This window comes from Heterodontus francisci, chromosome 2 (genome assembly GCF_036365525.1).
Source record: "Heterodontus francisci isolate sHetFra1 chromosome 2, sHetFra1.hap1, whole genome shotgun sequence".
In the NCBI taxonomy this organism is placed as follows: Eukaryota; Metazoa; Chordata; class Chondrichthyes; order Heterodontiformes; family Heterodontidae; genus Heterodontus; species Heterodontus francisci.
The window spans coordinates 217,537,100-217,549,167 of record NC_090372.1 but is presented as its reverse complement, the minus strand read 5'-3'; the positions used below and the strand labels follow the sequence as shown (position 1 = coordinate 217,549,167).

The 12,068-nt window shown below is 44.7% G+C and overlaps 1 protein-coding gene across 4 annotated transcripts in view; it reads right to left on the bottom strand.

Annotated features, from left to right (window-relative positions):
• Positions 1-12,068, bottom strand: part of adck5 (aarF domain containing kinase 5) — an 83,058-nt gene that overhangs the window by 23,892 nt on the left and 47,098 nt on the right. For 3 of the 4 annotated variants that reach the window (XM_068015756.1, XM_068015757.1, XM_068015758.1), the window contains exons 7-11: positions 11,725-11,838; positions 9,184-9,315; positions 5,370-5,453; positions 4,295-4,376; positions 572-650 (exon numbers count right to left, since the gene is read on the bottom strand). In XM_068015756.1, coding sequence (XP_067871857.1) covers positions 572-650; positions 4,295-4,376; positions 5,370-5,453; positions 9,184-9,315; positions 11,725-11,838 — 491 coding nt within the window. The remainder of the gene's footprint in view (positions 1-571; positions 651-4,294; positions 4,377-5,369; positions 5,454-9,183; positions 9,316-11,724; positions 11,839-12,068) is intronic. The other variant, XM_068015759.1, reaches the window with a different exon arrangement.

Here is a 12,068-nt window from a genome sequence, read left to right as displayed (position 1 = left end):
CACATTAAAGGCTGCACCCTCTCAACAGTTTATCATTTCTCTTTACCAGTAACAGTAGCAAAAAGAAGGCCCTTAAGACATCGGTTGAGATTTATGGCCATTCCAAAAAGCAGCAACATCCCACCAGAGCAACACATCAAAATGCTAGAGATTAAGAGTGGATAGGAAAAGTCAGGGTGGTCCTATCCAACAGGTTGCTGGTGCTTTGAGAAGCAAGTAACTGCACTAATAATCCAAACAAGGTGATTTTTTTAAAAAATCCGTAAATCAGTAAAAATGTGACAATGAAGCTGTCGATTGTTGTAATCATTGTCTTTTAGGGAAGGAAACCTGTCTCTTGCCTGGCCTGGCTTCTGCGTCTCCAGTCCCACACCATTGTGGCCAAACAAACCACTAAGTTGCATCGAAACTGCGACAGAAGTCCCAACCGAACAGCATTTGGAATATGTTCATCTCATGGACTACAGTGGCAGCACAGCACCATCTTAAGTCCTACTAATGATGGGTAACAAATGCCAACCTTGCCAGCGATTCCCACTTATCAGAATGAATTTTAAAATAAAGCATTTACTTTACACTCAGGTTTTCATACAGTCCGTGATCTAGGAGCACCAGTTCCGCTTTTCCATCAGGACCTTTTCTAACCAACACTGCATAATGAGAGAGAAAAATATAAAATATAAATTTAACACACTGGAACACAAAGGAATTACATGAACAGGGGAAGAAAGCAGAGAACTAAACAGAAAATATTTTCAATACGCGATTGCTAGACAGCTCAGGAGATACACGTCTGCCTGTTCAAATGGGTGTTAAAAATCCTATGGCATTTTTTTAAAGAATAGAAGGGGAACTCCCCGCAATGTCCTCGGCCAACATTTCTCCCTCACCAAAACGCAGATAAAACAAAGAACAAAGAAAATTACAGCACAGGAACAGGCCCTTCGGCCCTCCAAGCCTGCGCCGATCCAGATCCTCTATCTAAACCTGTCGCCTATTTTCTAAGGGTCTGTATCTCTTTGCTTCCTGCCCATTCATGTATCTGTCTAGACACATCTTAAAAGACGCCATCGTGCCCGCGTCTACCACCTCCGCTGGCAACGCATAGCCCCCCTAAACATTACCCCTCTCACTTTGAACTCGTGACCCCTAGTAATTGAATCCCCCACTCTGGGAAAAAGCTTCTTGCTATCCACCCTGTCTATACCTCTCATGATTTTGTACACCTCAATCAGGTCCCCCCCCTCAACCTCCATCTTTCTAATGAAAATAATCCTAATCTACTCAACCTCTCTTCATAGCTAGCGCCCTCCATTCCAGGCAACATCCTGGTGAACCTCCTCTGCACCCTCTCCAAAGCACCTACATCCTTTTGGTAATGTGGCGACCAGAACTGCACACAGTATCCCAAATGTGGCCGAACCAAAGTCTTATACAACTGTAACATGACCTGCCAACCCTTGTACTCAATACCCCGTCTGATGAAGGAAAGCATGCCGTATGCCTTCTTGACCACTCTATTGACCTGCGTTGCCAACTTCCGGGAACAATGGACCTGAACACCCAAATCTCTCTGCACATCAATTTTCCCCAGGACTTTTCCATTTATTGTATAGTTCACTCTTGAATTGGATCTTCCAAAATGCATCACCTCGCATTTGCCCTGATTGAACTCCATCTGCCATTTCTCTGCCCAAATCTCCAATCTATCTATATTCTGCTGTATTCTCCGACAGTCCCCTTCACTATCCGCAACTCCACCAATCTTAGTGTCGTCTGCAAAGTTGCTAATCAGACCACCTATACTTTCCTCCAAATCATTTATGTATATCACAAACAACAGTGGTCCCAGCACGGATCCCTGCGGAACACCACTGGTCACACGTCTCCATTTTGAGAAACTGGTTGTTTATCACACTGCTGTTTGAGAGATCTTGCTGTGTGAGAATGGCTGCCTCAGCTGCCTGTAAACCTACCAGTCACTGCCCTTCAAAGTGATTAAATGTGTGTGAAGCACCTTGTGACATGTCTGAGATGCGATCAGGTGCAATATAAAAAAGTGTTTTTTTTTAAACCATGGAGCTCCTGGTGAAGAGAGTCACACTGTTGCCTGTGCCTGCATCCCATTCACCCATCACCCCTGCTGACCTACATCAACACCCCGTCCAGGAACACCTTGAATATCAAAATTCTCATCCTCATGTTCAAATGTGAAGTGATTCATTTTGGTAGGAAGAACGTGGAGAGACAATATAGAATAAAGGGTACAATTCTAAACGGGGTGCAGGAACAGAGGGACCTAGGTATATATGTGCGTAAGTCACTGAAGGTGGCAGGACAGGTTAATAAAGCATACAGTTTTGTTTTCTTTGGCCTCCTTATCTTGAGAGACAATGGGTAAGCGCCTGGAGGTGGTCAGTGGTTTGTGGAGCAGCGCCTGGAGTGGTTATAAAGGCCAATTCTAGAGTGACAGGCTCTTCCACAGGTGCTGCAGAAAAATTTGTTTGTCGGGGCTGTTGCACAGTTGGCTCTCCCCTTGCGCTTCTGTCTTTTTTCCTGCCAACTGCTAAGTCTCTTCGACTCGCCACACTTTAGCCCCGCCTTTATGGCTGCCCGCCAGCTCTGGCGATCACTGGCAACTGACTCCCACGACTTGTGATCAATGTTACAGGACATCATGTAGCGTTTGCAGACGCCTTTATAGCGGAGACATGGACGGCCGGTGGGTCTGATACCAGTGGCGAGCTCGTTGTACAATGTGTCTTTGGGGATCCTGCCATCTTCCATGCGGCTCACATGGCCAAGCCATCTCAAGCGCTGCTGACTCAGTAGTGTGTATAAGCTGGCGATGTTGGCCGCCTCAAGGACTTCTGTGTTGGAGATACGGTCCTGCCACCTGATGCCAAGTATTCTCCGGAGGCAGCGAAGATGGAATGAATTGAGACGTCGCTCTTGGCTGACATATGTTGTCCAGGCCTCGCTGCCATAGAGCAAGGTACTGAGGACACAGGCTTGATGCACTCGGACTTTTGTGTTCCGTGTTAGTGCGCCATTTTCCCACACTCTCTTGGCCAGTCTGGACATAGCAGCGGAAGCCTTTCCCATGCGCTTGTTGATTTCTGTATCTAGAGACAGGTTACTGGTGATAGTTGAGCCTAGGTAGGTGAGCATACAGTATCCTGGGCTTTATTAGTAGGGACATTGAGCACAAGAGCAAGGAAGTTATGTTGAACTTGTATAAGACACTAGTTCGGCCTCAGCTGAAGTAGTGCGCCCAGTTCTGGACGCAGCACTTTAGGAAAGATGTGAGGACATTGGGTAGCGTACAGAAAAGATTCACGAGAATGGTTCCAGGGCTGAGGAATTTTGGTTATGAAGATAGATTGGAAAAGTTAGGACTACTTTCCTTGGAGAAGAGAAGGCTGAGAGGTGATTTGATAGAGGTATTCAAAATCATGAGGGGTCTGGACAGAGTAGATGGAGAGAAACTGTTCCCACTTGTGAAAGGATTGAGAACAAGAGGGCACAGATTTAAAGTATTTGATAAGAGAAGCAAAAGTGACATGAGGAAAAACATTTTCACGCAGCAAGTGGTTAAGGTCTGGAATGCACTGCCTGAGACTGTGGTGGAGGCAGGTTCAATTGAAGCCTTCAAAAGGAAATTAGACTGTTATATGAAAAAAAATAATTTGCAGGGTTATGGAACTGAGGGAATTGCTCATTCGGAGAGCCAGTGCGGACACGATGGGCCGAATGGCCTCCTTCTGCACTGTAACGATTCTGTGATTCCTCCCAATCTCCATAACCTTCTCCAGCCCTACAACCTGCTGAGATCTCTGGGTTCCTCCGATCCTGGCCTATTGCACATTCCCAATTTTAATCGCTCCAGCATTGGCAGCTGTGTTTTCTGCTGTCCAGGACCCAAGCTCTGGAATTCTCTCCGTAAACCACTTTGCCTCTCCACCTCTCTCTGCTCCTTTAAAATGCTCCTTAAAACCTTCCTCTTTGGCTAAGCTTGTGGTCACCTGTCCTAATATTTTCTTATGTGGCTCAGTGTCAAATTTTGTTTGAAAATGCTCCTGTAGAGCACCTTAGGACGTTAAAGGCACTATATAAATGCCAGGTGATCACAAGCTGTCTTCCTCTCTCCAGTCTCTGATATCAGTTATATAAACTAATTCTGGTCAAAATAGAGGTCCTTCCCCATTACAGCATCTGTACCACAAGGTCAAGATCATTTGGATGTGAGCGAGGTCTTTGGTGCTCCAGTGCCCCACGTAGTGCTCAGACTTACCATTCCCAGGATGGGGGTCAGCGTGGATGAACCCAGTGTAAAATATCTGCTCTGCAAAAGTCCTGACCAGTTTGTCCGCAACCTGAGGAAAGGGAGGGGGAAAAGGAGATGTGTCAGTGTTCAGTGCAACTCTTCTAGCTGTTCTATTTGCAGCACCTCCCACCATAACAGAACACTTTCAAGCAGAATTTGATACTGAGCCACATAAGAAAATATTAGGACAGGTGTGCAACACACAGGCACGGATGTGATACCATAAAAAAAGGGCACGTGGACCGTCTGAACAACTACCGTTCCCACTGGAAACCCTTCCTCTCATCATTAACATCTGAAAGGGACTGAGCTGGAGGATTCAAATAAAGGTCTTCAGTCAGCCCATTTTTCCATTCCAAATGATAGTTCAATGTTGGTCTGCCCCAGTTGATGTTCCCAGAATATGGGCATCGCAAGCCTGGCTGGCATTTATTCCTGATCCCTAGTTGCTCTTGAGAATGTGATGGTGGGCTGCTGCCTTGAACCGCAGTCCATGTGATGTCGGAACATAGGAACACCCACAATGCTGTTAGGAGGGAGTTCCAGGATTTTGATCCAGCGATGATGAAAAAAGCTCAATATATTTCCAAGCCAGGACTGTGTGTGACTTGGAGGTGTTGGTGCTCTTATGTGTCTGCTGCTCTTGTCCTTCTGAGGTGGCAGAGGTTGCGGGTTTGGGAGGTGATGTCGAAGAAGCAATTTGCTGCAGTGCATCCTGCAGACAGTACACACTGCAACCACATCGCATTGGTGATGGAGGGAGAGCCTACAAGTGGTTTCAGGGGCTAGACGGTGATAAAATTAAAATTTAAAGAGTAATCTTCCAGGGTTCCTACTCCTGATTCCCATCTGATAAACCCTCTCAGTGCATGGATGATCCTCCCCTTTCTCAAAGTTAAATCGACATAGTAGCACACACTGTCTGGGGTCACATGTGAGGGATGGTCACTTGGGCGAGTACCCAAGTGCAAGAGCACTGCCATCAGAAGAGGTGAGGAGTAAACTTGAGGGATTGGATGAGTGGGACAAAATCAGCACTTACATCTTTCACACTCAAGCCCTGCTGCTTGATTTCATCAATGTTGGTGACTTTACAGCCCTCACAGTAATCTGCAGTCAGGATCCTCTGAAGGAAAAAGCATATACAGATCAGGCAGAAGTACACCATACATTTAAAGAGCATCTAGAGTGCAGAAAACATGCCCAGGTGTTTCACCCAGCAGATGAACATGGAGAGTTCAAACAGCTGATCAGAAGCGTGGTAAAATGGAACGGCTTGGGCAGAAGGGTTTAGGCAGGTAGAATCCAGACAGCAAGGTCAAGATGGACAAAGATTCAGTCACTGCTGGTTGAATGAGGAGACAATGGAAAGGTCAGATCATCATCAGAGGTATAATCAGACAAACCAACACGACAGATTATCTGGTCATTAATTGATGTATGTGAGATCATGTGATGTGCAAGCTGATGGCCATGTTTAAAGAATGAACTTAAAGAATTATTAGAAAAATTGATGTGCATGGAACAATGGTAGTGTGGATATGAAATTGGTTAAGGGGACAGAAAACAGAGACCGGAGGGAAGTTTTCAGTGATCAGTGGTGTCCCTCAGGGGTCAGTGTAGGGACCACTGATCTTTTCGATACACATTAATAACCTGGACTTGGGTATAGAGGCTTCATTTCAAAGTTTGTTACATTTTCAAGCTTTGTGTCATCTGCAAACAGTGAGGAGGATAACAACAGACTTCATGAGGATATAGAGAGAGCGGTGAAATAGGCAGACATGGCAGATGAAACCTACCAGAGAAGTGTGATAGGAACATAGGAGCAGTAGTAGGCCATTCAGCCCTTCAAGCCTGCTACATCATTCTAGTTCATCGCTGATCATCTACCTCAATGCCATATTCCCGCACTATCCCCATATCCCTCGATGTCATTAGTAATTAGAAATCTATTGATTGCTGTCTTGAACTTACTCAGTGACTGAGCTTCCACCACCCTCTGGGGCAGGGAATTCTAAAGATTCACCACCCTCTGAATGAAGAAGTTCCTCCTCATCTCAGTCCTAAATTGCTTGCCCTTTATTCTGAGATTGTGTCCCCTGGTTCTAGACCTCACAGCCAGGGAAAGATCCTTTCTGCATCTACCCTGTCTATCCCTTTAAGAATTCTGTAAGTTTCTATGAGATCGCCTCTCATTTTTCTAAACTCCAGAGAATACAGACCCAGTCTCCTCAATCGCTCCTCACAGGACCATCCCAGGAATCAGTATGGTGCACCTCCGCTGCATTCCCCCTATGGCAAGTATATCCTTCCTCAGGTAAGGAGACCAGAACTGCACACAATATTCCAGCTGATGTTATGCATTTTGGTAGAAAAAATGAGGAGAGGCAATGTAAACTAATTGGTACATTTTAAAGGGGATGCAGGAACAGAGACCCGAGAAGTGTACAAATACAAATCTTTGAAAGTGGCAGCACAGGTTGATAAAGTTGATTAAAAAAAAGCCTACGGAATCCTTGACTTTTTATAAATAGAAGCACTGAGTACAAACACAAGGAAGTTATGCTAAACATTTGTAAGTCATTGGTTAGATCTCAGCTGGAGTGCTGTGTCCAATTCTCAGCACCACACCTTAGAAAGGATGTCAATGCAAAGGAGATTTACCAGAATGGTGAGGGAATCAGGTGTGGACAGACCACAGAGAAGCTGAGATTGTTCTCCTTACAGCAAGAAAGGTTAAGGGGAGATTTAACAGAGGTGTTCAAGATCATGATAGATTTGGATAGAGTAAATAGGGAGAAACTGTTTCCACTGTCAGGTGTTTTGGTAATCAGAGGGCACAGATTTAAGATAATTGGCAAAAAGAAACAGGAGGGAGACGAGTTTTTTTAATGCAGCGAGTTGTTACGATCTGGAACGTGCTGCCTAAAATGAAGCCGATTCAATGGCAACTCTCTGGTTCCCATTATGATGCAAGCTGGCAAGTCAATCTTCAACAGCTAGGATGCTGTGTATTGGAACTTGAGGTTACTAGGGTAACAGATAGTGTATTGCCCCAGATTAGCAACCTAAAGGATCTTGCCTGCCTTCACAGTCCAACTTTTAATGCCACTCTGTGGCCAAGCATGGCACTGTTTGGTGAGGGAATGTTTGGTGAGGGAATGTTTGGTGGTGTAAGCCATAGCTCTGTGGATAGCAATCACCCGAGTCGGAAGAAGGTGCGTTCAAGTAGCAATCCAGAGACTTTAGCACAAAATCTGGACTGACACTGCCAGTCCAGTATTGAGGGAGTGCTGCACTGTCGGAGGAGCCATCTTTCAGATGAGATATTAAACCCAGGACCCATCTGCCTTAGAAGATGCAGAAGATTCCAGGGAACTATTTTTCAAAGACCAGGAGAGTTCTCCCTGATATCCTGGCCAATATTTATCCCTCAACCAACATCACTAGAACTGTTTGTTTGTGAGAGCTCGCTGTGCACAAATTGGTTGACGCATTTCCTACAACAGTGAAGACACTTCAAAGTACCACTGGCTGTAAAGCTCTTTAGGTTGTCTTGAGGTTGTGAAAGACATTATAGAAAAGCACATCTTTTTTTCTTAATTGTTCTGGGCATTTATGAACGCTAGCAGTTTTGCCAGTGCTAGCCACATTCTAAACATAAAACAAACTCCCATTGCTCCTTTGAGGTAACATTTGTTTTCAATCTTCTACTGCCATGCATGCCATCTTAGAGCCGCCTCAAACCAAAGAGATTTGCATGTCGCCCTCAAAGAATGCGCTCTCATCAGGCTGCCAACAGGTTCCAAGAGCTTATGAATTAAAGGCCTGCTCGGGTATAAAATGAAAACCCAATCCGACCACAGCCAAACCGAACCCGACTGCAGCCCGAGTCCTTTAATTTTTTTCATGCCCGACCCAACCCCCATATCACAATGAATTTAGTATCAAGCATGTTATTGAAACAGAAAAAAATTGCATCAAAACATAGATTACAAAGAAAACAAATATGCCCTACCTAACCCGAGCCCGAATGCTGGACACAGAATATAGACCCAACACCCCCCAGAACCCAAATGCTGGACTCAGAACATAGACCCAACCCCACCCAAACCCAACACACGTAGTCAAGTGTAGTTGGGTTCGGTAGCCAGTCCTTATTATGAATGACCTGGAGAGTAGCAAAACTCATGTAAAATATGTGACCACAGCATCTACTTGCCTCTGCCCCATCCATTCATGGTCAGTGCCAAACCTGGATGCCTGAGCGAATGTCCTTCGACCCAGCCTCCAGGCAATGAAGCCATTTTGAATCCAAAGCCACCAACCCAATATCAGAAATAAAAACAAGAAATGGAAATACTCAGCAGGTCTGGCAGCATCAGTGGAGAGAGAAGCAGAGTTAACGTTTCAGGTCAGTGACCCTTCTTCAGAACTAGCAAATATTGGAAATGTAAAAGGTTATAAGCAAGTAAAGCGGAGGTGGGGCAAGAGATATAACAAAGGAGAAGGTGTAGATAGGTCAAGGTCACAAAATAGCTGACCAGAAGGTTGTGGAGCAAAGTCAAACAATATGTTAATGGTGTGTTGAAAGATAAAGCATTAGTACAGATAGGTGTTAACGGGCTGAAAACTGAACAGCAGCAAGTACAAACATGAAGAAAAACAGATGGTCACATATACAGTTAGGGGAGAGAAGGAGAGAAAGAAATGTACAATTGTCAGCAGTCAACCATCAAGATGATCGCACAGCATGCAGATCTAAGCCATCAATAACAGCCTTTATTACATTTTAATGATCAAGACATATTTTACCACACAAAGCCAAAACATACTCCGTTCTTTAGCCTCACCTTGCTGGTCTGCTCCCAGTACACCTTAGGAATGACAATATATTTGTAGTGACAGAGATCTCGTGCACAGCGTTCTGCGTTACGACCTTCAATCTCAAAGTCCAGTTCCTGGGCTAGCGTTCCCTTCAGGTCCTGTGAAGTATGACAGGAACACATACAAGGCACTCTATGCATATCCGTATTAAACAGTTTCATACCCTAAGAGTCATCTGGCATAGGAACAGAGGTAGGCCATTCAGCTGTTCAAGCCCATTCCACCATTCAATCTGATTATTGCTGATCATGGCATTGCATCACTTCATTTAGGACATCACCACAAATCGCCAGCCAATCTGCGACCACATTAAAGTCGTTGCCGACTCTTGTTCTTGCCAACTAGTTGCTGTTTAATGTTCTTAGACAAATTTCCCATTTTGTGCAGCTCAGCTGTGCATCATATTTTGTTAATACAAAAGGTGCTCTAGTGAGCCCGGTCTGCATTAAGTACACAGTAAAAATGACTGGACCAAAGGGGGACTGACGCCTTCTAATGCCCCTTGCTGTTTGCAATGCTATCTGAAGCCCCTAATCTGTTACTAACACAGTTCTTGATATCCATTATCATTAACATTGTTAAATAACTTCCCTGCTGGTTTAGTAGGTAAAGGTACAGCCTGCTACAGCACTAAGCCATACAGACCAGTTAGCCCCAGGTGTGATCTGGGAGTTAGCTGATCTCAGCTAGGATGATAGTAGGCGATGCTACAATTTGCCTGACACTCTGGGTTAGGGAGAGGGTGTACGCGTGTAGGGACGGAGGGGAGGGGTGGGGTGGCGGGGGGGGCAGGGGTCGTGTTAGATAAAAAACCAGTAGGGGTTCATGCTCCAAATAAAGTGACCTCAGATGAAAAGTATACACATATAGACAGGACTGGACACAGCTATGATGTCTTCCCATTGTCAAATAGCCTGCCAACACGCATTGTTCAGGTTCAATCACAAGGAACAGTCACTTGGGTCAGATACTGAGAGCTACCAATGATCTCGGTGAAGGAGGGCACAGATTCAAGATACAAAATGGGCACGATTATGGCAATTCTCATTTCCAATGCTGTACTGATGAATGCAATCCTCTGTGATCATTGTTACATATGAATAGCTATCCAGACAGTAGAAGCTAAACATGACCTGGCAAATTTAATATTTGGCATTCAACAACAACTTGCATTTATATAATGCTTTTAATATTATTACCGGGTACAGTAGTATAGAGGCTATGTTACTGGACCAGTAATCCAAATGCCTGGACTAACAATTTGGACATAAGTTCAAACCTCACATGGCAGTTAAATTCAATTAATTAAATAAAAAGCTAATGTCAGTAACGGTAACCAGAAACTATTGGAGTGTCATTAAAAACCCATCTGGTTCACTAATATCCTTTAGGAAAGGAAATCTGCCGCTCTTACCCGGTCTGGCCTACATGTCACTCCAGACCCACATCAATGTGGTTGACTCAACTGCTCTCTGAAATGGCCTAGCAAGCCACTCAGTTGTCTCAAGGGCAATTAGGGATGGGCAATAAATGCTGGCCCTGCCAAAGTCGACATCCCATGAACGAATAAAAAAAAAAGTAAATACCCCAAGGCACATCACAGGAATATAACTCATTGATGTATTACCAGGTTTGAGGTGGCAGTGTCAGGCAGGACTCAGCTGGTAGCACTGACGACTCAGTTCAGTGGTCATGGTTCGATTTCCATTTCAAAGACTTGAGCACAGGCTGATACTCCAGTGCAGTACTGATTGAGTATTGTCAGGTATGCAATCTTTCACTTCAGAATCGATTCAGAACTGTCCTCTGAAGTGGATGAAAACGATTCCATGGCATTATTTTGTAGCAGAGCTGGAGAGCTCTCCCCAGTGTCTTGGCTAATATTTAACCCTTGACCAACCTCACTAAAATGTAAATGATCTGGTCATCATCCCATTGCTGTTTTTGGGATCTTGCTGTACACAAACTGACTGTCGAGTTTCCCACATTAGAACAGTGACTACACTTCAAAGTATTTCAGTGACTGTAAAGCACTTTGAGATGCCCTGAGGTTGTGAAAAGTGCTAGAGAAATGCAAGTTCTTTCTGACCAACTGGTCTAAATAAGTTTTGAAGAAACTTTCAAGATGAATGATAAATGTTTGCGCTATGCTGTTGTTTGCAGTCTGGGAAGTGCCGGCAACTTAAGACACAGCCTGTTTTGAGGCAGGCAAAACAGCCAAGGTCTGAAGGTCCTTGCATTTCATCTGTACATATATCTCAGGGAGTTGAGATCAATGGACCAGGAAATGAATTGGGCACAATTCGACATTTGACTGACTCCCTCTCCTTCATTTCTGAAAAAACTCACACCGTCATAGACACTAGCTGTACTAAATGCAGCAGTACTGACCACCTCCAGGCGCTTACCCATTGTCTCTCGAGATAAGGAGGCCAAAGAAGATGATGTAGAATGCATCACGCTCCAATCAGCATTCCGACCTTTCTGTTAGGACAGGAAGCACTTACCTGGAGGACCCAGCGGAATGCAAACTTTGGATGCATCAACTGAACTAAGCCTAAGAGGAATTCCAGTGTCAGGATGTCTCCGTCAAACCGGTCCCGTAGATCAATGAACTGCACCTGCAGCAGAAGGTGTTAAATTGTAATCAAACTGTAAGTTGACGAGCAGAGTTCAGAAAAAAGTTAGCTCCTGAGTCAGAAGGTCATGTGTTCATATCCTTCTTCAGGACTTGAGCACAAAAATCAAGATCGACACTCCAGTCAGTACTGAGGGTGTGCTGTACTGCCAGAGGTACTGTCTTTTGGATGAGACGTTAAATAGAAGCCCTTTCTGCCCTCTCAAGTGGACG